Raw genomic sequence first — 27,936 nt, 5'->3', positions numbered from 1 at the left:
TTTTTGACATAAGCTTTTAACTTTTTTATCTAAGGACTTATATTCTATAGGATTTGCTTTCTTCTGTCTCCTTTCTTCCATTAGATTTTTGATTTCATTTGTCATCCATTTATTCTTTGTGCTTTTTTCTTCTTTAGGAATCACTGACTTTGCTGATTCTACCAAAGCATCCTTTAGAGAGTTAAACTTCATTTCTGCATGATTGCTATCATCTTCAACAGATTCTATTTCTAGACTTTGAAATCTGTTCCTTACTTGAATTGTAAATTTTAGTCTTAAGTTTTCTTCTTCAATTAATTGCAAGTAGTCAAGGGATTGTTCAGGTTTTTGCTTCTTGGGTTTTTTAAGTTTTACTTCTACATGACATACTACTGGGTTATGGTCACTATTACAGTCTGCACCTGGATATGTTTTGCCTTGAGTCACTGAGTTTCTAAATCTTTGGTTTATAGTAATAAAGTCAATTTGATTTGTAGTGTTATCACCTGGTCTTTTCTAGTTCCACAAGCGTCTTAGATGGTTTTTAAAGTAGGTATTCATAATGACTTGATTATTCACCTTGCACCATTCAACCCATTTCTCACCTCTTTCATTTCTTTCCCCCAGTTCAAATTTTCCTATGGTATTTCCATCAGCACCTTTCCATCAGCATTGAGATCTCCCATGACAATAACAATATCTTGAGATTTGCATCCATTCCTTGCTTGTTCAAGCTCTTCATAGAATTTATCTATATCCTCATTTGTTCCATCTGTTGTTGGTGCATATACCTGTATAATTGCTAAATCAAATGGTTGTCCTCTGAGTCTAACAAGGAGCACTCTTTCTGATATTGCCCAATGTCCTAAAACACTTTTTGCCATGTTTTCATCCATAAGAATTCTTACTCCATTAGTATGGGATGTTCCACAAGAATAAATTAGTGTTTTATTTCTATTCTGACATGTTCCAGCACCTATCCAACGAACTTCACTAATTCCCATGATGTTAATCTTTAGTCTTTCTATTTCATTTATCACATTGTCCAATCTTCCTGCTTGATATCGGGTTCTTACATTCTAAGTGGCAATAATTTTCTTAGGTGTTACTTGAATTTTATGAGCAGTAGCTTGATGACAGTCGGGAATCCCCTGCTGACCAGAATCAACCCTACCGAGTGAAGCATCTTCAGAATTGTCCTGAAGATCCTCTTGACGCTGTTGTTGTGTGATACATTTTGTGAGTTTGACCATGGTTTTCTTAGCAAGTAGATTCTAGGAAACCTAGTGTCTAGCAACGGTGGTTTGCTATTGCCTTCCATTGGGTGAACTAAAGAAATCGCCGTTTCTCTTCCCAAATGTTCATCCGCCTGTACTATAGCTATTGACAATTGATGTCCTAGCTCATCCGCCTTCTCTGTCATAAGTTCAGTTACGGAACCTGCCGGATCTGCCGTTGGCCTCCACTCGTATCCTGAGCAGGAACCCTTGCAGATGCTACCATTCCAGGTCAGAGCGGCCCTGGGAGCAATGAATGACTAAGGGGTAACTCCACTTTTCCCAAAGCTCTGAAAGTCCCCAATCAGAGCCTCATCACCGGTTGCAGTTTAGAGTCATACCCAGGACTAATATATTAAATAGTTAAATTAAATAAGTAGGGCAAAAATAAAAATAAAAAAGTAGTGAGGCAGTGTTCATGGGTTCAATGTCCATTCATAAATCAGATGGCAGAGGGGAAGAAGCTGTTCCTGAATCATTTAGTGTGTACCTTCAGGCTTCTGAACCTCCTTCCTGATAGTACCAATGAGAACAAGGCATGACCTGGGTGATGAGGCTGTTTAATGATGGTAATACATTTTTTGAGGTATCCCCCCCTTGAAGATGTCCTGGATTCTACGGAGGCTAGTGCACATGATGGAGCCGACTAATTTAACAACTCTCTGCAGGTTATTTCGATCCTGCGCAGTAGCTCCCCTCCCCCATATACCAGACAGTGATGCAGCCAGTTAGAATGCTCTCCACAGTGCATCTGTAGAAATCTGCGAATGCCCTTGGTAACATATCAAATATCCTCAAACTCCTAATGAAATATAGCCACTGTCGTGCCATTTTTTGTAGCTGCATCAATATGTTGGGTCCAGGTTAGATCCTCAGAGATACTGACATCCAGAAACTTGAAGTTGTTCACTTTCTCCACTTCTGATCCCTCTATGAGGACTGGTGTGTGTTCCCTCATCTTACCCCTTCTGAAGTTCTTTGGCCTTGCTGACATTGTGTGCAATCTTTATTCTGTACTCTAAGCCTATATATTTGCAATATGTATTTTTGTTCAATCCCACTAGTCACCTAAAGTTCTGAAAAAACTACTGCAACAAGCTGTTATCTCACCACAGCTAATGGGTAACTTCCAAGAAAGCTGACAGTTGAGGATTAATGAGTCTGTCTCAGCCTTGGGGATCAGAAAAAGAAATCAATGCAATTTCTTCCCACGTTTACAACGCGCAAGACAAATGTTCTGACTCTTACACTTCTGCCTTGCTGGAGGTAGCTTTGAGATCAATGGCAGAACATTGCAACTGTTAATTCATTCTCACTGTCCCGGGGGGCTAGGTAGATTGAGAGAGAGAAAGCTGCATCAATTCTCAGTGAATAATTTGCAGTGTGCTGCTCCTGCGAGAATATTAGAGAAAGGAGAGCAGAAGTCTTTATTTTTTGCTTTTGATTTTTAAAACCTATCCCCCTTCTTCCTGCCTACCAAGGGAGTAAGGTTGCAAACACCATGCCAACTACTATTCAGGATGGTGCCTCAGCTGCCTGGCCCATGCTAACCACAGCATTGCTTGCATTTCAAAGTTCAAAGTACGTTTATTATCAAAGAATATATAAATTGTACAATCTTGAGATTCACCTGCTTACAGGTAGCCTCAGAACAAGAAACAGAAAAGACCCAATTTAAAAAAGAACCAACACCCAATACGCTGAGGGAGAGAAAAAGAACAGAAATGGTGCAAATAATAAACGCAGGCAACGGCGTTGACAATGAAATTGTGTCTATAGACTCAGAGCAGCTGGATTAGGCCCGTAGCCTCAGCTCATCACACAAGATGTCAGAGCTCGCAGACACAAATGCTGGAGCAGTCTCACAGCCTCAACCTCGATGCCATGAGGAGCAGAGTAAACGTCATGGAGCAGCAAACCTGTATTCAGTCCGTAACCCTCCAGGCTCTTCCACTCCATGTCCCTGTCAAAATGCTTTTGAAATGTTGTAATTGTGCCTGCCACGACTATTTTCTCTGGCAGCTCATTCTAGATACTCTGTGTAAAGAAGCTACCTCAGGTCTTCCTTAAACCTCTCCCCTCTAGTTTTGTGCTCTCTAGTTTGGACTCTCTAACCCTGAGGATTAGACTACGACTGTTCACTTTATCCATACCCTGCATGATTTTATGAACTTCTTTGAGGTCACCCCTCATTCTCCTACACTCCAAGGAATAAAGGACCAGCATTGCCAACCTCTCTCTATAACTCACTCCCTCTAGTCCAGACAGCATCCTTGTAAATGCCATCTGCACCCTGCCCACCTTCACAATATCTTCCCTGTAACATGCCTGACCAACGTAACCACAACATAATGCCCCTACTTCTAAACTCAATGTCCTGACTGATGACAGCCAGCATAATTATTTTGTTAGAGGGTATAGAAGTGGTTATTTTTTAGAGGGTGTAGAAGCATAGAATCTAAGTGCAGGATTAGGCCATTACCATTCTTCCGAACCCCAATCGGTGCTTGCTGGTGCTGTAAAGTAATTTCACTAACCGCTGAGCTGAAGTCCCACCCATTCAATATGATCATAGGCTGATTGTCCATTTCACTCACTGTTCTTGCTTTCACCTTATAACCCTTATTCGTGTGATCTTCTGGGTATGTGTTCATAAGATGGTCTAACACTTCTGAAGAATCAGAATACCATTCTGCTGAGGTGGGCTGAGCATTTTAACACCCTGCTTAATCAAGACTCTGACGCAGACCCCACCATCCTGGGCGAACTGCCTGAACTTCCTCCTATCCACGACCTCAGTCTACCACTAACTTTCCAGGAGGTTCTATCAGCTGTCCATTCCCTTAAGAACAACAAGTCCCCTGGCACTGACAATATCCCTGCTGAGTTACTGAAGAACGGAGGGTACGTGTGTATGCGCACCCTCTACCAGTACATCACCGAAGCCTGGACTGATGAGAACATCCCACAGCAATGGAGAAATGCAAACATCGTTGTCATTTATAAGAACAAGGGTGACAAGGCCATCTGCAGCAATAGTAGGGGCATATCACTCCTTTCTGTTGCTGGAAAGGTCCTGGCTAAGGTGATGCTTCAGAGACTCATCAGCAACATCACCGAGTCAATGCTGCCTGAATCACAGTGCGGATTTAGGAAGAACAGGAGCACAATCGACATGATCTACACAGCCCGGCAGCTTCAGAAAAAGTGCCGGGAGCAACATCAGGACCTGTTTATGGCCTTTGTCGACCTCTCCAAAACATTTGACACTGTTCAAAGAGAGCTCCCATAGGTCCTCCTCAGGTTTGGCTGTCCCAATAAAGTTGTTAACATCCTCTGCCAGTTCCACGATGGGATGCCTGCTCGGGTGACCAGAGGAGGACCAGAGTCCGAACCCTTCTTTGTATGCACAGGGGTGAAGCAGGGGTGTGTGCTAGCGCCAGTGCTCTTTAACATCTTCCTCTTGTGTGTTACCAAGGTTCTCCACAACGAGATTGAAGACAGCAGCGGTGTGGCAGTGGATGTCAGATTAGATGGCAGCCTCTTTGACATCAGGAGGCTCCACGCAACCACCAAACTCCGTAGAGAGCGGGTCCTGGAGCTGCAGTATGCGACAATTGTGCTCTTGTGGCCCATAGTCCAGAGGATATTCAGACCGTCCTTACTGTGGCGGTGACAGCGTACAGCAGGAGGGGGCTGACTGTCAATACCATGACAGAAGAGGTTTGCCAATGGAGTACCAGTGTCCCACCCACTCTTCCTGCCTTCACTGTTGGTGATGAAAAGCCGTCAGTAGTGCCATCTTTCAAATATCTGGGGAGCATTCTCTCGGAGGATAGCGGCATTGACAACGACATCCAGAGCCACATTAAACAGGCATCAGCTGCCTTTGGGAGACTTCAGCGTAGAGCCTTTCAGAACAGGAGTCTTCGTCCCTCCACAAAAGTTGCCGTATACCAAGCAGTCTGTGTCACCACCCTCCTTTATAGCTGTGAAGCTTGGGTAACCTACAGCCGTCACATCAAGTCCTTGGAGCACTTCCACATAAGCTGCCTCCAGCGCATCCTGGGAATTACCTGGCGTGAGCGGGTGCCTCACACTGAAATACTTGTAAAGACCAACTGCAGGAGTATTGAGGCCATGATCACCCAGCGCCAGCTGCAGTGGCTGGGGCACGTGATAAGGATGCCCCCACGTCGGCTACCCCCCAGAGTGTTATACGGCCAGCTACATCATGGTCGATGCTCAGCTGGAGGGCTGAAGAAGAGCTATAAGGATCAGATGAAGACTGATTTAAGGACGTGCAAGATCGGACCCGAGGACCTGGAGGATGTTGCTGCTGACCGTACCACTTGGCGACAGCTGTGTAGGAACAGGGTTCGTATTCTGGAGATGGAATTAACAACCAGAAGACAGCAGAAGAGAGCCAGGAGAAATGCAGCCATGGTTGCCACCACTACCACATATACATGTCCCACCTGCAATAGAGCTTGTGGGTCCAGGATAGGACTGTATAGCCATCAAAGATCTCACCGTTAAAGGAGTGGACGTTGTCATCGGATTGCGATGGACAACCGAAGAGAGATGTGTTCATAAGTATGTGTGTGTAACCACCTGCTGGTATGGGTGAGACCATAAGATATAGGAGGAGAATTAGGCCATTTGGTCCATTGAGTCTGCTCCACTATTTCACCATAGCTGATCCATTTGCCCTCTCAGCCCCAATCTCCTGCCTTCTCCCCGTATCCCTTTGTGCCCAGACCAATCAATAATCTTTCAACTTCTGCCTAAATATACCCAAAGACTTGGCCTCCACACGTGCCTGTGGCCACAAATTCCACAGATTCACCACTCTGGCTAAAGAATTTCCTCCTCATCTCTGTTCTAAAAGGACGCCCCTCTCTCCTGAGGCTGCGTCCTCTGGTCCTAGACTCCCCCACCACAGGAAACAGCCTCTCCACATCCACTCTGTCGGGGCCCTTCACCATTTGATAGGTTTCAATGAGGTCACCCCCTCATTCTTCAGAGTCATCAAATGCTCCTCGTGGGTGTTCATGTGCACATGTCATCTTTTTGTAAATGTTTGACCAAACGTGTGTGTGTGTGTGTGTGTCTCTATGTGTGTGTGTGTGTGTGTGTGTGTGTGCACGTACGCACTTGAGTATGCATCAGTCATTTTAACTGGAAGTTTCTTTGCCCTCCAGGCAGAAACAATTTCTTTCACCCTAGTCTGGTGCATCACAACATCAAACAATTCCCGCTTACATCATCAGCAGCTGTCAGCACTGCTAGGATCTGAATTGTTTTCTCCCCTGCATCAGCTTCCTCTCAAAGGGAATCTGTCCTGTTTGATGCTTCTTCTCCTTTATTTACACTTGAAGCTTTATCTTTGCAGTGCACCTGTACAGTAGGAATTTTCATGAGCATGGTACCACTGTGCTATTTATACAATTAGCTTAGTTCAACAGCAGCAGAAGCTCTTTGATTGTGATAAACTTCTGACAAGTAATCTTCAGAAGAGAGGCCAGGAACATTTTTGAAACGATTTTAATTTTACCTTTTGTTGTCATGGCAACATCACGCTAAGGGATCAGTTCATGCAGATCACTACATGGGGATACCTGCATGGTTTAAAATTATAATCACTGCAGTTTATTTGAATGTAAATAATTCAGAATGCCGCAGAAAATAACTGAGTGTTTTTCATTAAACCTTTATGAGTGTTGCGGGTAAATTTGTTAAAAATATATACACGTGCATTGGAGGCAGTTTGAAATGATTCAGTAACTTGATTCCTTGGTTAAAGGGCCAGGCGATGTGATTACACAGGAGGTAATGCAGTGTCTCAGTATAAAGGGTTAATGGCAGGATTCTGGCAGCGTGGAGGAATAGAGTGATCTTGGGGTCCACGTCCATAAATCCTCCTTCAAAGTTCCAATGCAAATTGATACTGTTGCTAAGAAGGTGTATGGTGTGTTGGCCTTCATTAGTCGGGGGGGTGGGGATTGGTTCAAGGTAATACTGCAAGGTAATGTTGCAGTTCTATGAAACTCTGGTTAGAACACATTTGGAATGTTGTGTTGAGTTCTGCTTGCCTCATTATAGGAAGGATGTGGAAGCTTTAGAAAGGGTGCAGAGGAGATTTATCAGGACGCTAACCGGATTAGGGAGGATGTCTTAGGAGTTCAATTGTCATCGAACCATACAAGAATACCCATGAATACAGCCAAACGAAAATACACTGCTCTGGGACCAAGGTGCAAAATGCAATACCAACAGTCGTACACAGCACAAGGCACATATATGATAACAGTAAACATACAGTCACAAAAAATATATATAATATAGCCCAAGTTCTGCCTGTAGATTAATGCGGCATAGACGTTTTCAACATGAACAAGCCAGCAGCAGTCCGATCGTCACGCACTAGTGCAGCCACAGAGGAATGCAGTCAGGCTTGTTTTTCACCAAGCAAACACTAGAGGGCAGCACCAATGGGCAGGACCAGCCCCCAATGCAGCATGGTCTCCAGCACATATACCATGCCTCTGCTCTCTCCCACGCTGCCTCCAACGTCTCTCCCCTGGGCGAAGCAACAGGCAACCCCGCAGTGCGAGGGACTAGTCTGCATTACAACCGAGATCATGCAGCTCCCCAGCTGCTGGTCTCACCAAAGAATCAGTGAACCGGATTTGCAGTACTCTGAATTACCAATGTCCAACAGGGTCCTGCGATCACAAGAAAAACATCCAAGACAATCATTCGCTCCAGTTGTTAGACTGCACACAGCCTCCACACACCAACCCACAGCACCTTCCTGTAACAGACGACAACACTGTCTGCACCTAGTCCAGCTCCTCTGCTCTCAAGCAACTCGCTGCTGGGTGAGTCCTACACTACCGGATGTTCTTGATAACCAGCAGAGCCTTACAACCATAAAAAAAGACATAAATGATGAACGATTGCACCTTTCATTGGATCTGGAGTGTAATTCTATAATAATATATAAGATCCAGGTGATGGCCAGCAAAGTCAACATTTTTTGTCCTTGAGAAGGTGGTCATGAACTACTGCATTCACAGGAAGAAAGTGCAAGCTCTACTCAGACAGCACCCAAGGTCAGAATTTAACCCCACCAAAAACATTCTGTCTGCTCTCTCCACCTTCCCCACTCTGCACCTTGTTTATTTTCTGAATTTTCTCGTTCTGATGAAGGATCTTCATTTCTTTCCCACTAGTGGGTTAGCACAGGCTAGATGGGCTGAAGGGCTTGTTTCTGTTCTTTAGTGTTCTACGGCTCTATGGCCAGTTGAGTGCTTCTGTGCTAGGCTGGGATAAAGGAAACAACGAGCAGGTTAGGCCTATCCCTAACTGGGCTGGAGCTGAGAAGAATTATATTCCGGCAGTATTTGTAAGTCAGGTGCTGTTTTTCCTTGTACAGCAGCTGGAACAAGAAGACAGAAGTTCAGAATAAAGGGTTGTCGTTAAAGTCAAAGCTGAGGTGGGACAGCATCTCTCAAAGGGTCATAACTTTTTAAAACGTTCAACCCTAGAGAACTGTAGAAGTAAATACTTTAAACATATCAAAGATTTTCCAGTGTAACAGGCAGAAAATGAGTTGAGTCCAGGAGAAAGAGTGCAGAAGAAGTTTTCTGAGTTGCTGTTTCTCGAGGGACTGGGTCATAAGGAGAAGTTGGTCAAGGTAAAACTTTATTCCTTGGACCACTGATGACAGAAGCTGATCACACAGAGTTGTATGAAATCATTAGGGGCAGAGACAGGGTGAAATCACACCTTTATCCCCAGGATGAACTAAGAGCTGGAGGGCAAAGATCAAAAGTGAAAGGGGAAAATTTTTAGTAGGGACCAGAGGGGACAACTTTTTCATGTGGAGAGTGGTATTGATTTAGTATAAGCTGCAAGAGGAAGTGGTTAAAGCAGGTACATTAGCAACATTTAAAGTAAAGTTGGACAGGTATATGGCTAGGAATGGTTTACAGGTATCCCCCACTTTTTGAACGTTCGCTTTACGAAACCTCACTGTTACGAAAGACCTACATTAGTACCCTGTTCTCGCTTTCAGAAGGTGTTTTCACTGTTACGAAAAACATCAGCGCGCGATAAAAAATCGCACACGCCCCGAGCAACCGCTCTCCCCCAGATTCGGAACGGCATTGCTTTATCACGTTACATTGAGCAGCCGTTAGCAAGATGAGTTCTGAGGTATTGGAAAAACCTGAAAGAGCTCGGAAGGGTGTTACATTTAGCGTAAAACTAGACATAATTAAGCGTTTCGATCGTGGTGAACCAAGTAAGGACAAAGTGAGTTTGACTTGTGGAAGCTGACGAAGATGATGTTGAAGAGGTTTTGGCATCCCATGACCAAGAACTGATAGATGAAGAGCTGATGCAATCGGAAGAGGAAAGGGTAACAATCGAAACCGAATGCAGTAGCGAAATGAACGTGAAGCCACTGCGTGAGATTTTCGCTGCAATGATAAAGTATGACTTTAATTTTGAAAGGGTACGTCGGTTTAGGGGATATTTGCAAGATGGTTTCAGTCCTCACAAAGAACTGTATGATAGAAAAATGCGCGAGGCTCAGCGGTCAAGCAAGCCTTCCACATCAGCCACAGTAGACGACGAACCTTGACCTTCGACATCGAGGCGGGCAGTCATAGGAGAAGATGAGCCGCCTGCTCTAATGGAAACAGATGACGAGATGACACCCCAGTGTCCCACCACCCCAACACCCAGGCCGCGGACAGATACTGTACCGATTCGCGGAGAATGCAGCAGTAGCTGGGAGACACACAGAACATCTTTAAGAAAAATGCCGAAATAATTCTAATTAATTAGGTGCCGCCCCACATGTAAATGTCGGCCCAGATCAGAGGCGGTGCAATCGGCAATCGGCACTGATCTGAGCCGACAATTACGTGTCGGGCGGCACCTAATTAATTAGCATGTTTATTTCGGCTTTTTTCTTAAATATGTACTGTGTGGCTCCCGGCTACTGCTGGACTCCTGCGTGCGTTGCAGCAATGTATCGGTCTGGAAGGTGGAGGCCACTGCACCACCCAACCTGCGACGACTCAGTCTAACACACCATCATCAGTGTGCTCTGCGCTGTCTTCCCGATTACGGTAAGTGATACTACACTGTACATACATTATTTCTACTTTATATCGGTTGTGTATTTTTACATGTTATTTGGTATGATTTGGCAGCTTCATAGCTTAAAGGTTACTGGAGAGCGCTTGCGTTGTGTTTCTGCGGCGAGTGCTTGCGTGAGATTTTCTGCCAAGAGCGCTTGCGTGAGATTTTCGCTTTGGCGAACAGTGCCGGCAATGATTGTGGAAAAGTATTTCTACTTTATATAGGCTGTGTATTAATCATATCATTCCTGCTTTTACTGTATGTTACTGTTATTTTAGGTTTTATGTGTTATTTGGCATGATTTGGTAGGTTATTTTTGGGTCTGCGAATGCTCAGAAAATTTTCCCATATAAATAAATGGTAATTGCTTCTTCGCTTTACGACATTTCGGCTTACGAACCGTTTCATAGGAACGCTCTACCCTCGGATGGCGGGGGAAACCTGTATAGGAATATGTGTCAAATGCAGGCAAATGAGACTAGAGTAGATTGGCATTTTGATTAGCATGGAGAAGTTGGGCCAAAGGAACTGATTCTGTTCTGTATTACTCTACGTGTGACACTATCAAATCAGTATGATCTTATAGATGTTTGATGGTGCTAGACACTGATTCTAGCTCTTATTTCTCATATTCCTGTTAGCAATTGCAGCAGTTTTTGTGAAGTCCTGACTGACATTTATCCATAATAATTTTCCCTTGTATTATGTTTCATGCTAATTTTTCAAATGTCAAAAACCTTCTTTAGCATCCAATATAATGGGTATGCACATCCAAAATAATACTTGTACTTTATACTTTATTGTCGCCAAACAATTGATACTAGAACGTACAATCATCATAGCGATATTTGATTCTGTGCTTCCCGCTCCCTGGATTACAAATCGATAGTAAATATTAAAAATTTAAACTTTAAATCATAAATAGAAAATATAAAACTGGAAAGTAAGGTAGTGCAAAAAAACCGAGATGCAGGTCCGGATATTTGGAGGGTACGGCCCAGATCCGGGTCAGGATCCTTTCAGCAGTCTTATCCAGTTGGAAAGAAGCTGTTCCCAAATCTGGCCGTACGAGTCTTCAAGCTCCTGAGCCTTCTCCCGGAGGGAAAAGTGATGAAAGGTGTGTTGGCTGGTTGGGTCGTGTCCTTGATTATCCTGGCAGCACTGCTCCGACAGCGTGCGGTGTAAAGTGAGTCCAAAGACAGAAGATTGGTTTGTGTGATGTGCTGCGCCATGTTCACGATCTTCTGTAGCTTCTTCCGGTTTTGGACAGGACAACTTCTATACCAGGTTGTGATGCACCCTAGAAGAATGCTTTCTACGGTGCATCTATAAAAATTAGTGAGGGTTTTAGGGGACAGGCCAAATTTCTTTAGTTTTCTCAGGAAGTAAAGGCACTGGTGGGCCTTCTTGGCAGTGGACTCTGCTTGGTTGGACCAAGTCAGGTCATTTGTGATATTGACCCTGAGGAACTTAAAGCTTTTGACCTGTTCCACTTACGCACCACCGATGTAAATTGGGTCATGTGGTCCATTACTCGTTCTGAAGTCAACAACCAATTCCTTTGTCTTGCTGACGTTGAAGGATAGGTTATTGTCTTCGCACCATGCCACCAGGTTCTTAATTTCCTCTCTGTACTCAAACTCATCATTAACTGAGATACGGCCTACAATTGTTGTGTCATCAGCAAATTTATAAATTGAGTTTGATGGAAACTTGGCTACACAATCATGGGTGTACAGTGAATACAGCAGGGAGCTGAGTACACAGCCTTGTGGGGCACCGGTGCTCAGAGTGATTGTAGAGGAGAGCTTGTCCCATATTTTTACAGCCTGGATCCTGTCTGTTGAAGATCCAGCTGCAGATCTGAGTGCTAAGGCCCAGATTCCAGACTTAGGAGTCAGTTTATTTGGAGTGATGGTATTAAAGGCAGAGCTTGTAATCAATGAAAAGGAGCCTTACGTATGCGTCTTAGTATGTACGATATAATATGTGTATGCAGAGCCAACATAAATGTATGTGCAATATGATATGTGTATGCATATCAAAAATGATGTATAAACAGTCAAGGTCTCGGGCCGAGACCCTTCTCCAATCCTGAAGAAGGGTCTTAGCCCGAAACGTTGACTGTTTACTCTTTTCCATAGATGTTACCTGACTGCTGAGTTCCTCCAGCATTTTGTGTGTGTTGCTTTGGATTTCCAGTATCTGCAGATTTTCTCGTGTTTGTAATATGTGTATGAACATCAAATATAATGGATGTAAGCAATCAAATGTGTGTATGCACATCTAATATAATATGTGCATGCAGGCAATTGCTTGTCTGCTTACACATATTATGCTTAAAAACTATTTTCTGCATGCTCCTATTGCTGTCATCCTGATAAGGTAAGATTACTGTCTAATAATGGAGATAATTTTGTAAGATGTATTCTCAGTGACACAAGCGCATGATATTAGAGAGGAGAGGCACTGAAATTGCACTGTAAATTACTAAGAAACTTGTTAAAGGTTCAACAGCTGTGCTCTCAATCTCTATATCTGTGACAATGGTGAAGCTGAATTGGGCACAAACACACACGGCTAATTACATTCGCAGGTCATAATCTCTTCAACAGGAGTTTAAATGGATTGAGGATTATGGAGAAGGATCTACTGCGTCCTTACAATAAGGAGTCAATTGTTGATCCTGCACTGAGAAATGCGGGTGATTTACAAAACCCTCGCTCCTCTCATGTGTCAAAATCTGAATCTCCTGTCAGTCACTGGCTGTTGTTTTATGGGTTTTATGATCCGCAGATCCCACAGCTCGCAGGAATGCAAAGGGAGCACCTTCGGCTCGTAACAGATATTCCAGCCAGTGGACGTTGAACAGGCCCCACCCCACAATGTCTGCCCACACCCTGACGACGGACTGGAGAATGCCAACACCCCACGTGGCGGGATCTGTTGATAAAGAGAGCGACAGCTACAGTGTCAGTCCATCGCAGGACACAGGTAACACAATGTTCTTACACAACAGCACAACTGCACCCGCAGTATCCCCCTATCTGGGCCCCATATCTGAGGAAGGTGTGCTGGCATTGAAGAAGCTCCAGAGGAAGTTCACGAGAATAATCCCCTGGATGAGAGGATTATGTATGGGAGCCATTTGATGGCTCCAGGAAGAGTAATGTCTTTAACCAGACAGTGGTGAATCTGTGGAATGCATTGCCATGGACAACTCATTGGGCATATTTAAAGGTCAGGTTGATAGGTTCATGATTAGCAAAGGTGTTTCAGTAGGTTTCAACAGGTACATTTAATGTCAGAGAAATGTATACAATACACATGCTGAAATTCAAGGGTAAAGTGGAGAAGGCAGGAGAATGGGGTTGTGAGGGAATAATAAATCAGCCATGCTTGAATGATAAAGCAGACTTGATGGGTCAACTGGCCTAATTCTGCTCCTAGCCCCAGCCAGAAAAAGAAACAGATTTCAGAACTCCATTTATACTTGAGAAGGAAAACAATAGTAAGGAACCTACAGCTGACTATCCTTTATATCCCTGGAATGTACTGGCTGGATCTGCCCTGGCTGAGAACATGCTGGGATTTATTATTGGGACAGATTTTCAGCTGAGCCTGAGGAAGCAAACCCCTGTATGTGGGTCATGTAAGATGGAGATGAGGAGGAATATCTTCTCTCACAGAATATCTTACCTCTGAGAGCTGTAGAAGTTAAATTATTGAATGTATTCAAGGCAGAGATAAATGCATTTTTGAGCTACAGGGGAAACGAGGGCTTGGGCAACAGTCAGGGAAATGGAACCAAGGCCAAGGTCAGATCAGCCAAGGTTTTACTGAATGGCGGGCCAGTCTCAAGGGTTAGTTCGCCCTAATTCCACTCCTGTTTCTCACACTTTTATACTTTAATTTTACTTTCGACTTAGTCTTAGCGGCACTCCTCAGCTGTGGAGTGAAGTGCAGCTGACAGCCTCCCACCATAAGTGGCCATTTGCAACCACAGGCAGTCAGGACCTTCCCCAGGGCTCACTGATCAAGAAAGCTTTCACGGGTTTTTGAATTCCTTTGTGAACTGTTTGAGTTCCTTTAATATGAGCAAGCATTGAAAAACATTCAGCATAGATACTCATCACTGTTGGCATAGACGAGACGGGCCAAGACAGGCTATTTTTGCGCCTCCCGTTCCTAGGATGAATGGGTTATGAACGCTGGTTATGCTGTTTATATGATGCTATGCAAATGTGATGCTGCTTCATGTAGGTTTTTCATTGCACGTGTGTCTATTTGTATTTGTACATGTGATAATAAACTCGACTTTGACTTTGACATACAAAGAGAGACGGAACAGGCTGCATCTAAATTTGCTGGAGTTCAGAAGAATAAGTACTTTTATTGAGGAAGGATTGACAGGTTGGACACTGAGAAGATGTTTCCCTTGGTGGGCCTGTCTATAATTAGGAGGCAGAGTTTAAAGTAGACATAAAAAGGGATTTCCCCTCTGGAATTCCCTATTGTGGAGAACTGTACTTGGCAGTACAGACACTGATTATATTCAGGGTGAAGTGAATGCCTCTTTCAGATGATGATGAGGAAGATTGTTTTCTTTCAGAAGGTCATAAATCTTTGGAAAACTGTGTAGGAGGTTATTAAATATATTCAAGACAAAGATTAATGGATATTAGACCTACAACAGGCTCAAGGGATGTGGTGGGAGAGCAGGAGAGTGGTGCTGAGGCCAAGATTAGTTCAACCAATCTTACTGAATAGCAGAACAGGGCTCAAGGGATGACTGGCTTCTTATAAATACAAAAAATTCTGCAGATGGTGGAAATCCAAAGCTACACACACAAAATGCTAGAGGAACTCAGGAGGTCAGGCAGCATTTATGGAAATGAATAAACAGTCAACCTTACAACAGGAATTCTGAAGATGCTGGAAATTCAAGCAACACACATCAAAGTAGCTGGTGAACGCAGCAGAAACTGCTGATGATCACCAGCGTCCCTGGATGGGCCTGATGAAGGGTCTCAGCCTGAAACGTCAACTGTACCTCTTCCTAGAGATGCTGCCTGGCCTGCTGCGAAACAGTCAACCTTTCAGGTCGAGACCCTTCTGCAGGATGGAAAAGGACGGGGGAAGATGCCAGAATAAAAAGGTGGGGGGGATGGGAAAAAGAGTAGCTAGAAGATGATAGAGGAAGTCAGGTGGGTGGGAAAGGTAAAGGACTGAAAGGGAAAAAATCTGATGGGAGAGGAGAGTGGAGCATAGGAGAAAGGAAAGAAGGAGGGGACCCAGGGGGAGGTGATAGGCAGGTGAGAAGAGGTAAGAGTGGGGAATAGAATAAGAGGGGAGGGACGGAATTCTCTTTTACCAGAAAGAGAAACTGGTATTCATGGCATCAGGTAGAAGGCTACCTACTTCTGATTGGCTGATTCTTACTCCAGTTTCTTCAGTAATAATGTTCTATTTAAAAATAACAATTGATGGTTCATCATCTCCCCACATCATTGGTGTCTGTTGTCAATTGATGAAATTCTCAGAAACCTGGCTTCCCTCTACTTGGTCTTCCTGAAGGTTGTACCCAAATCTGTACCCTGAGTTCCGAGCGAAGCCCAGCTCTCTTACTGACCATTAAGCTGCTGGTGCTCAGGGCAGCAATGGAGGTCGTCCGTCTCTGGTGCTGTTCAGGACTTCATTGTGTCGGTAGCTTCGTCTCGGTTCTCACTACTGTCAGTCATTCAAGTCTCTGGTGGAGACTCAGGAATACCATCACACTCAGATGCAGGAGGGATCTCCATTGCTGTTTCCATAACAGTGTTGTTTTACCATTCAGGGTTATTAGCCCTGAGCTGATCCCCCAAACCTGGAGGACTGGTGGACCACTATTAGTCTGGCCTCTACCCTTTGACCTGTTTGGCATGGGCGACCCCACCAAGAGTCAAAGCATGAACCCCTGTCTCCAGCCAGCATAGTTGTGCAGGTCATTGAGGCACACAAGCCTCCAACCCAACATCAAGGCTGTGATCCTCTTGGAGGAAAGGCCTTTCTCATATTTTAGCCTCGTTTTTTGTTCTTTGTGGTTTGGCAAATCTTGACATCAGGTAGAAACGCGAATACTCAGCAGCCTGATTTGTGATGTGTTTTCCCCTGTTAGACAGGGCCCGGAGCAGCATGGTCTCCACTGAGAGTGCCTCCTCTACGTACGAGGAGCTGGCTAGAGCCTACGAGCATGCCAAGATGGAGGAGCAGCTGAGGCATGCCAAGTTTACAATCACGGAGTGCTTCATATCGGACACGTCCTCAGAGCAGCTGACCGCCGGGACCAACGAGTACACCGATAGCCTGACGTCCAGCACCCCCTCAGAGTCGGGCATCTGCAGATTCACCGCGTCGCCGCCAAAACCTCAGGATGCCGGCAGAGTGGCAAACATGGCAGTTCCAAAAGCACACCGACCAGGTATGGCGAGGTGTTCTGGGAAAGTATCCGACACATGGCATTGTGACCCAGTGGTCGGAGAAGATCCAAAGAGGTTTGATGTGTGTGTGATGTAGGGCTTGAATTCATTTGTAGATCTAACCCAGGAGGGTCAATGTTGCGACTGCAAAGGCTCTCTCATGAGGTGGGGGTGACTATAGGTCTGTTTGGGTGTAGTCCATAGTGAAATAACGCAGGGACTGATGTAATTGATGGTGAACTGGTAGTGAGTCAGGGTTTGATCTGTTTTGAATTTGTGGTGAGACTAGATGCAATCTGTGGTGAACTGGTGGTGAGATTGGATGTAATCTGTCGTGAGACTGGGTGTGAGCTGTGGTAAGCTAAAGATATGCAAATATGTGGTCCACAATATAATTGCAGGTTAATTATAGATTTAAAATATCTGATCACAATCTTTTATTTGAATGTACTTTATTGGATATGCTATTGTACTCTTTCTATTTATTAATTCATGGGCTTTGGCTGTTACTGACTACACCAGCATTTATTGACCGTCCTCAATTACCCCCACAGTGCAGAGGCAGTTCCTGGACAATCACCATCACCTGCTTTGGACTCACGTATGGGTCAGGTCATGTAAGGATCATATATTTCCGTCCCTGAAAGACAACAATGAACCAAGTGGGGCTTTATGCCAATCCAGATGTTCATCATGAAAGGCCTGAACAGATTACATATGGCAAAGTTATTTTCCATGGTAGGAGAGTCTAGGACAAGAGGGCACAACTTCAGGATTGAAGGAGGTCCATTTAGAACAGAGAAGCGGAGAAATTACTTTAGTCAGAGGGTGGTAAATCTGTGGAATTTGTTGCTATGAGTGGCTGTGGAGGCCAAGTCATTGGGTATATTTAAGGCAGAGATAGATAGGTTCTTGATTAGCCAGGGCATCAAAGGGCATGGGGAGAAAGCAGGGGAGTGGGGATGAATGGACGAATTGGATGAGTCCATGATTGAATGACAGAGAAGACTTGATAGGCCAAATGGCCTACTTCCGCTCCTATATCTTATGGTCTTATGGTCTTATCCCTAGCATAAACAGTATTATTGAATTTCAGTTTAATTCATTATTTCAATTAACTAACAATAAATAATTAAATAAACCAGTGTTGGGACGGCATGGTAGTGTAGCGGTCAGCGCATCGCCTTACAGCGTCAGCGACCCAGGCTGAATTCGTGCCATTCGTAAAAAGTGTTTGTATGTTCTCCCCATGACCACGTGGGATTCCTATGGGAGTCCTGGTTTCCTCCCACATTCCAAAGATGAGCAACACACACAGAAGGCTGGCTGAACTCAGCAGGCCAGGCAGCATCTATGGAAAACAGTACAGTCGGCGTTTCAGGCCGAAAAGCCAGACGGGATAGTGGGTTGATTGGTCACATGGCTATAACTGGTCAGTGTGGTCTCATTGGGCCGGAAGGCCCTGTTGCTTTGCTGAATCTCTAAATAAATAAACAAATAAAATTAATGTATATTTTCCCAGCAAGCATAGTGAGACTTGAACTCACACCTTTGTATCAGTATTTCACAGCTGTCACTGTCAGTCCAGTAACTCAACCACCATGCTCTGCTGTGCCCCAAACTGAAGACAGAATAAATGGAATTCTTCCCTCTGAGGCTTGAGCAAATAGAACCAATTTATAAACCCAAGGGAATTAAGTATTTCTGCAGGCATCCACTCAGTTAAGCCAGGGACCTTTTCTTTTGAATGGCACTTGCCAGGGGCAAAAGGATGAAGAATAATTTGCTTTTGCTGAAGCATTTTTCTACTGTTGTCCTATTAGTGCTGTAAAACTCAGTCAAGCAGCAGACACTGTGAACACAACTCAGCGTTCTCAAGCATTCTGTTCTCCGCCTGTGCAACTAATGATAGTTCCTTCTGCGGATCAATGTCCCCTGAGCTGGGCACAGAGCTGTCATTTGTCAGCGTGACTCCACATAATTTGTATCTACTAGTAATCGCATTTACTTAACCCTTCCTCGCCTGCTTCTACTCAAGTTTCCAGTTGCTTTTCAATCCAAATTACGCCCACACCCCACTCAGGGGACCGCTTACCTTCAACACACACCGTTTCAAAGAAATGAACAGAAAATGGACAACAAATCATAAACACGAGATTTCCAGAAATCCAGAGAAGCACACACAAAGCGCTGGAGGAACTCGAGAGTTCAGGCAGCATCTATGGAAATGAATAAACAGTCAACATCTTGGGCCGAGGATCTTCATCGAGACTGGAAAGGAGGGGGAAAGATGCCCAAATAAGAAGCTGGGCAAGGGGAAGAAATTCTAGCTGGAGATGATAGTTGAAGCCAGGTGTGTGGGCGAGGGGTTTGAAGTAAGAAGCTGGTGATAGGTGGAAAAGGTAAAGGGCTGAAGAAAAAAGATTCTGATAGGAGAGGAGAGTGGACCATGGGAGAAAGGGAAAGAGGAGGGGACCCAGGGGGGAGGTGATAGGCAGGAGAGGAAAAGAGAAGAGGTAAGTGGGGGCAGAGTGATGAATGGAAGAAGAGGGAAGGGGAAGGGGAGAAATTACTGGAAGTTAGAGAAATCAATCTGCATGCCATCAGACTGGAGGCTACCCAGACAGAATATGAGGTGTTGCTCCTCAAACTGAGAGTGGTCTCATTGTGGTAGCATGGACCGACATGTTGGAATGGAAATGTAGATTAGAATTAAAATGGTTGGCCGATGAAAAATCCTGCTTTTTTTGGTATTGTGAAAGTGGTCAACCAAGCGGTTCCCAATCTACAACTTCCTTCTTTTGGGCAGAACATGAACGATTTTTGCATTGCAGTCCAGAGCGAGTGTTGCCCTTTCATAAAAGGTGTTGTTAACATCAACATTTTAAAATAACGCTGTCAACAATGTCCTACATTCCAATAATGAAGCACATGGGGAGGCCTTCAACCATCTAGTCTCAATTCACATATGATACAAAAGAGGACATACAGCCCATTAATTCGAGACCAGATTTCAGAGCAATGTCATCAATCCTCCTCCCATTGTATTATCTATATTCTAATATCTTTCACACACCCATTAACTCCCCTCTGACCCTTCCAGCATCAACCTATCCAAATGAAGAATTAGTCCCACTCCCCAGATCAAGTACATATTGGCAAGTAGGCAACATTTAGCAATTCCTTGGCAAGAAGGAATAAAGAGAATCCCAAGGCATTCTATGCATACACCAAGGTAAAGAGGAGAACTAGGAAGAAGGCAGAACTGCTCAAGGATGAAGGATGCAGAGGATATGGGTGAGGTCCTTAATGAGCATCTTACATCAGTATCTAACAAGGAGAAGGATAGGGAGGACAGAGGGATCAGTGCTGAACATATTGAAATTCTATGGCATTTTTAAGTAAAGGAGGAGGATGTGTTGGATCTCTTAAAGAGCATTAATGTGGGCCAGTACCTAAGGCCTATGGGATATACCCCAGGTTACTGAGAGAGGTAAGAAAAAAGATTGCTGGGGTCTTGACCAATATCTCATGTCCTCCTTAGCCTCAGGCAAGGTTCCAGAGGACTGGAGAATGTTGTTTCATTATTCAAGAAGAAAACCAGGAATAATCCTGGAACTATAGACTGCTGAGTCTCACATCAGTGGTAGCGAAATTACTGGTGAAAATTATTAGAAGTAGGACATATGAGCATTTGGAGAACTATCGCCTAATTAAGGAGAGCCGACATGGTTTTGTGCAGGGCAAATCATGTATTACTATCTTGTCTGAGATTCTTGATGAGGTGACGAGAGTGACTGATGAAGGTGGAGATGTGGACGTGGTGTCCATGGACCTTAATAAGGTGTTTGACAAGGTCCTCATGGGAGACACATCCAGGAGATCAAGATGCATGGAATACATGGTGAATTGGTTGTTCAGATACTGAACTGCTTGCCCATAGATGACAGAGGGTAGTGATCAAAGGAACTTCTTCTAGCTGGAGGTCTGTGGTTAGCGGTGTTCTGCAGGAATCTGTACTGGGGCCTCTGCTATCTGTGATGTATATAAATGATTTTAATGAAAATGTACATGGGTGGATTAGTAAGCCTGTAGATGCTACGAAGATTGGTGATATTGTAGACTGTGTAAAGAGAAAAGTATGATTGCTCAAGAGGTTAGGAAACAAGTGGAGGTGTTTTGGCAGACGTTCATACTGCCGGGGAGGGGATGTTTGTGTTCTTAAGGTGGAACTCATGGCACTATGGTTAACATGAATTTGTTGGGCTGAAAGGCCTATATCTGTGTGGTATTGCTTTATGACTCAGTTTATCAGCAGTTTTGCCTCTGTCTTCATTAGGTTGTCCTGAATCAGAAACTTGAGCCTTAGTCCCCACACTACCTGGTTCAGGAACAGTTATTACCCTTCAACCATCAGGCTTGTGAACCGGCGTGAATATCTTCACTCACCTTAACACTAAACTGATTCCATAACCTATGAACTCATTTTCAAGGGTGCTATAACCCTTGTTCTCAATATTTATTTATTATTTAGTATATTATTATTCATTTTTCTTTTCATATTTGCACCGTTGCAGATCGATTGTTCGTCTGTCTTTGTAGATTTTCATTGATTGTCATTTCAATTGTGTTTCTTTGAATCTACTGTGAATGCCCACAAGAAAATTAATTTCTGAGTAGTATTGTTGACTCTGATAATAAATTTACTTTGCACGTTGATGGGGTTTAGCCTAGATGGCTACTGCAATGTTGCACTGAAGAGCTGTAGCATTGCTGCATTTCAGGAAAATCAAAGCCCTATCTTTTTCTGCAAATTCTCAGTCGATTAAAAATTTCAGTAGTGCACTGAGACTGATAAATTTTGCTCAGCATGGGTGTCCAAGATATGTAACAAGTTAATGTACAGATTACCTCAGCTTTAGTTAAGTAGCTATATCTTCTCTCTGTGATTGTGAAATTTAATAATACTACACGAAGTGAGGACTGTGCATTTTCCCTTTGCTGTAGCCAACATTATTCTTGCATTAAAACCACCAAAGGCACTTGGGGTTGGTTGTTTACCTCATCTTTCTTTATACACAAACTGACTCTGACACATCGTACAAAAATAACCAGTTTGTGATATTCGTTGCCCAAAGCATCCTTAGACCTTTCTGACAGTTGACAGATATCTTATGCATCCGTATCTGCCCCCTCCTCCAGTACTATGGTGCATTGTTACTCAAGAATGCTGAATCTTTCCACTTTTGTCTGTTAACTCAGTTCATAAGTCTGGGGCCTAACCCACCAGAGGCAACCAGTAATTACCTAGCAATGGTTTTGAGAAAAAGTGTCTGGAGAATTGGAATTTGTAGCACAGCTAAGTTGTTGAGTTGTTATTGGCTTGTATGAACATTCTTCAATGTGTTGCTAATCCATGTATTATTCTTTGCTTCAGGGATCAGTTATCTTTCCTCAAACATTCTTGTAATTCTAAAACAGATGAAACTTTTCATCACACTTTTAGGTGACAAATGAATCAGAGTCAGAGAGTACTATGGCATAGAAACAGGCTCTTTGGCCCATCAAGACCATGCTGACCTGATCTTCTACCAAATCCCATCTCCCCTATCCCTCCAAACCCTTCCCATGTAACCATCAACACCCTCTTAAGTGTCACAATTGAACCCGTATTACCACTTCATTTATTTAATTATTTGTTTCTTTGTTTATTGGAATGCACCGCGGAATAGGCCATTCTGCCCCTTCGAGGTACGCCGTCCAACAATTCCCAGATTTAATCCAACCCTAATCACAGGACAGTTTACATAACCAACTAACCTACCACCTGGTACATTTGGACTGAGCGAGGAAACAGGAGCACCCGGTCACGTGGAGGACATACAAACTCCTTACAGGCAGTGTCAGGAACTTAACCCTGGTTGCTGGCACAGTAAACTGTTGTGTTAACCACTACGCTACTGTGCCAACCCCATTTCAACTGGCAGCTCGTTCAACACTTGCACCACCATCTGACTGATGGAATTGATGGCTTTGTGGCAAAGTTTGCGGATGATACGAAGATAGGTGGAGGGGTAGGTAGTGCTGAGGAAGCAATGCCATTCCAGCAGGACTTAGACAAATCGGAAGAATGGCAAAAAAATGGCAGATGGAATACAATGTTGGGAAATATATGATAATGCATTTTGGTAAAAGGAACAGTGGTGCAGACTACTATCTAAATGGGGAGAAGGTTCAAACATCAGAGGTGCAGAGGGACTTAGGAGTCCTGGTGCAAGACTCCCAGAAAACTAATTTACAGGTTAAGTCTGTGGTAAAGAAGGCAAATGCAATGTTGGCATTTATTTCAAGAAGAATAGAATATAAAAGCAAGGAGATAATGTTGATCCTTTATAAGACACTAGTCAGGCCACACTTAGACTATTATCCACTTCTTTGGGCTCCATAAGATGTGCTGTCATTGGAGGGAATCCTGAGGAGGTTCACAAGGATGAGTCCTGGAATGAAGGGGTTAATATATGAGGTGTGTTTGGCAGCTTTCGGCCTGTACCCACTGGAATTTAGAAGAGTGCAGGGGATCTCATTGAAATCTACCGTATGTTGAAAGGACTAGACAGGGTGGATGTGGAGAGGATGTTTCCTATAGTGGGGTTATCCAGAGCTAGAGGGCCATAGCCTTAAAATTAAGGAGTGACCCCTTAGAACAGAGATAAGGAGGAATTTGTAGCTTTAGAAAATAGGAGAGAACCACATCCCGTTGCCAGACAGAAGCCAGTATGAACTAATTCCTTTCTAAAAGCAATTAAGCTGCTTTTCAGTGTTGAAAACTCAAAAATAAAAACTTCGCCAAGAAAAAATCAGGAGATACTCAGCAGGTGAAACAACAATGAAAGTTAATTGACTTGAGATATTAATTTTCATTCTCTCTCAACAGATACTGTCTGACCTGCTAAGTATTTTCAACATTTTCAGTGTGCCTTTTTTCTGATTTTCAGCATCTGTGCAATTCTTAACTAATGGTGTCTGGCACTGTTAGCAAAAAACTGATAACAGTTCAACTATCTATTCTGCCAACTCATTTTCCTCGTTCTGTAATGTGCTTGATATTGTTCCTCTTTCCACATTTTATTTTTTCTTCTGCAAGAAGATCCAAAATAAATTCTATAAATCAAGCTAATTACGTCAATAAATCAGCAAGTATCCAAGAGCCCTGCAATGCTAATATTCCAACTCTGCCAGAAGCACTGTAGTCCTCGCCTGCTGCAGTTAATTATTTTTTACATGTACAGATTCTTATTCATGCCTCTCCTAAGATGGATTTCTTCAACCTGGTCTCTGCAGAGCCATTGAAAAATAAAGCACTGCATAACCTTGAAATCTTGAATAAAATCAAAAGATGCTGGAGTAGTATATAACGTTGTGAGGGGCCTAGCTAGACTTTTTTGGTCTGGGGTTGGGGAATTCAGAAAAAGAGGACATAGGCTTAGGTGAAATACATGTTAGTAAGGAAGTGGTGTTAGGTAAATTGAAGGGATTGAAGGCAGATAAATTCCCAGGGCCAGATGGTCTGCATCCCAGAGTGCTTAAGGAAGTAGCCCAAGAAATAGTGGATGCATTAGTGATAATTTTTCAAAACTCTTTAGATTCTGGACTAGTTCCTGAGGATTGGAGGGTGGCTAATGTAACCCACTTTTTAAAAAAGGAGGGAGAGAGAAACCGAGGAATTATAGACTGGTTAGCCTGACATCGGTGGTGGGGCAAATACTAGAGTCAGTTATCAAAGATGTGATAACAGCACATTTGAAAAGCAGTGAAATCATCGGACAAAGTCAGCATGGATTTGTGAAACGAAAATCATGTCTGACGAATCTTATAGAATTTTTTGAGGATGTAACTAGTAGAGTGGGTAGGGGAGAACCAGTGGATGTGGTATATTTGGATTTTCAAAAGGCTTTTGACAAGGTCCCACACAGGAGATTAGTGTGCAAACTTAAAGCACACGGTATTGGGGGTAAGGTATTGATGTGGATAGAGAATTGGTTGGCAGACAGGAAGCAAAGAGTGAGAATAAACGGAACCTTTTCAGAATGGCAGGCAGTGACTAGTGGGGTACCGCAAGGCTCAGTGCTGGGACCCCAGTTGTTTAAAATATATACTAATGACTTAGATGAGGGAATTAAATGCAGCATCTCCAAGTTTGCGGATGACACGAAGCTGGGCGGCAGTGTTAGCCGTGAGGAGGATGCTAAGAGGATGCAGGGTGACCTGATAGGTTAGGTGAGTGGGCAAATTCATGGCAGATGCAATTTAATGTGGATAAATGTGAGGTTATCCACTTTGGCGGCAAAAATAGGAAAACAGATTATTATCTGAATGGTGGCCGATTAGGAAAAGGGGAGGTGCAACGAGACCTGGGTGTCATTATACACCAGTCATTGAAAGTGGGCATGCAGGTACAGCAAGCGGTGAAAAAGGCGAATGGTAAGCTGGCATTTATAGCAAGAGGATTCGAGTTCAGGAGCAGGGAGGTACTACTGCAGTTGTACAAGGCCTTGGTGAGACCATACCTGGAGTATTGTGTGCAGTCTTGGTCCCCTAATCCGAGGAAAGACATTCTTGCCATAGAGGGAGTACAAAAAAGGTTCACCAGATTGATTCCTGGGATGGCAGGACTTTCACATGATGAAAGACTGGATGAACTAGGCTTATACTCGTTGGAGTTTAGAAGATTGATGGGGGATCTGATTGAAACGTATAAAATCCTAAAGGGATTGGACAGGCTAGATGCAGAAAGATTGTCCCCGATGTTGGGGAAGTCCAGAACGAGGGGTCACAGTTTGAGGATAAAGGGGAAGCCTTTTAGGACCGAGATTAGGAAAAACTTCTTCACACAGAGAGTGGTGAATCTGTGGAATTCTCTGCCTCAGGAAACAGTTGAGGCCAGTTCATTGGCTATATTTAAGAGGGAGTTAGATATGGCCCTTGTGGCTAAAGGGATCAGGGGGTATGGAGGGAAGGCTGGTACAGGGTTCTGAGTTGGATGATCAGCCATCATCATACTGAATGGCGGTGCAGGCTTGAAGGGCTGAATGGCCTACTCCTGCACCTATTTTCTATGTTTCTATATTTCTATGTGACAGGGGAGAGATTTATTAGGAAAATGCGGAGTAATTTTTTCAACCAGAGGACAGTCCATATATGGAATAAGCTGCCAGAGGAAGTGTTTGGGACAAGTACACAAGCAATATTTAAAAGACACTTGGACAGGTACATAGATAGGGAAGGTTTAGGGAAATATAGGTCAAATGCAGGCAAGTGGGACTACCTTAAATGGGAATCTTGGTTGGTGTTGACCTGTCCCACCAAAGGGCCTGTTTCCGTGCTGTGTAATACTTCATGCTACTTCCGTAAAGCAACCAGCACAACCAATGACACCACCCACCCGGACATTCTCTCTTCTCCCTCTTCCAACAGGCAGAAGGTGCAATAGCTTAAAAATGCACACCGCCAGGCTCAGAGGTATCTTTATTCCCGCTGTTATAAACCATTCGAACGGACCTCTAATGTGATAAAATTGGGCTCTTCATCTCTTGGTCTACCCAGTCATGATGTTATTTATTTAATCAGATCCAGTCAGCCTGTCTACACCTTTTGTCAAGAACCCATCCTGGACACCTCTAACACATTCCTTTTGCACTAAAGGAGGTGCCAATCAATGTTAGGGAAGTTGAAGTTACCCATAATGAGGGTATTTTATTATAACAAGGGACATAATTTTAAGGTGTTTGGAGGAAGGTATGGGGTGGACGATTAAGTTCTTCACACAGAGAGTGGCGGTGCATGGAACGCACTGTCAGGGATGGTCGTTGACGCTGATACAATGGGGACATTTGAGAGACCCTTGCATTGTCATATAGAGTCATAGAGAAGTATAGCACAGAAACAGGCCTTTTTGCCTATCTAGTCCATGTCAAATCATTTAAATTGTCTACTCCTATCGAAGTGCACGAGGACCATAGCCCTCCATACCCCTACCATCCATGTACCTAACCAAGTTTCTCTTAAATGTTGCAATTGAGCTCTCATGCACTGCTTGATCTGGCAGTTCATTCCACACTCACACAACCCTCTGAGTGAAGAAGTTTCCCCTCACGTTCCCCTTAAAGTTTTCACCTTTCACCATTAATCCATGACCTCTGGTTGTAGTCCCACCCAGCCTCCGTGGAAAAAGATCTGCCTGTGTTTACCCTGTCTATCTGTATACCTCTATCAAATCTCCCCTCAGTCTTCTATTTTCCAATGAATAAAGTCCTAACCTGCATAGGGGTAAGAAAAATGGAGCATTGGGCTGAGTAGGAGGGAAAAGCTAGATTGCTCGTGGAGTGGGTTTGTATATATCAGTGGGCTGAAGGCTCTGTATTGTGCTGTATTATGTTCTAAACAAGGAAACACAGGTGGGTTCAGTGAAAATGGATACATCCAGTATCAGGATCAAACCCAGGTGGCTGGAGCTTTGAGGAAGCGTTGTTTATGACCAATACCAGAAGACATCCATTTCAGGTGGGCGGAGGAAAGCCGAGGAGAGATGTCAGAGATAGGGTTTTATACAGGGAGTGGTGATTGCCTGGAATGCATTGCTGGTGGTAGAGGTAGATACATTAAGGCCATCATAGGTGGGCATATCCCTGAAAGAAAAATAGAGAGCTATATGGAAGGGAAAGGTTAGAATGGTCTTAGAATTAGATAGAAGGTCTGCACAGCTTTATGGACCGAAGGGCCTGTACTGTGCTGAAATGTTCTATGACTGTATTGCACAGGTCAGGCAGCATCTGAAAAGAGTGAAAAGGACTCAGCATGTCAGATTGATGACCTTTCATCATTACTAGAAGAGTTTTCCTTCTCACTTGTCATGAAAGATCATCAACCCAAAATCGTAATTCCCCACAGATGCCGCAGAATATCTCCAACGTTGTCTGATTTAATTTATCAAGAGTCATAGGTGACTTTACTCAATCGGTCAGTGATAGACTTGTACCTGTGTCTATCGTCCTGGCCTGGACTTC

At 43.8% G+C, this 27,936-nt stretch overlaps 1 protein-coding gene across 2 annotated transcripts in view; it reads left to right on the top strand.

The window, feature by feature from the left end:
* The window catches only part of LOC134347866 (cell adhesion molecule DSCAM-like), an 804,792-nt gene that overhangs the window by 765,485 nt on the left and 11,371 nt on the right, over positions 1-27,936 (top strand). For both annotated transcript variants that reach the window (XM_063050412.1, XM_063050413.1), the window contains 2 exons: positions 13,212-13,409; positions 16,573-16,875. In XM_063050412.1, the coding sequence (XP_062906482.1) occupies positions 13,212-13,409; positions 16,573-16,875 (501 nt within the window). The remainder of the gene's footprint in view (positions 1-13,211; positions 13,410-16,572; positions 16,876-27,936) is intronic.

This window comes from Mobula hypostoma, chromosome 6, assembly GCF_963921235.1.
Source record: "Mobula hypostoma chromosome 6, sMobHyp1.1, whole genome shotgun sequence".
In the NCBI taxonomy this organism is placed as follows: Eukaryota; Metazoa; Chordata; class Chondrichthyes; order Myliobatiformes; family Myliobatidae; genus Mobula; species Mobula hypostoma.
The sequence above is the reverse complement of the archived record's forward strand: the minus strand, read 5'-3'. Positions and strand labels throughout refer to the sequence as shown.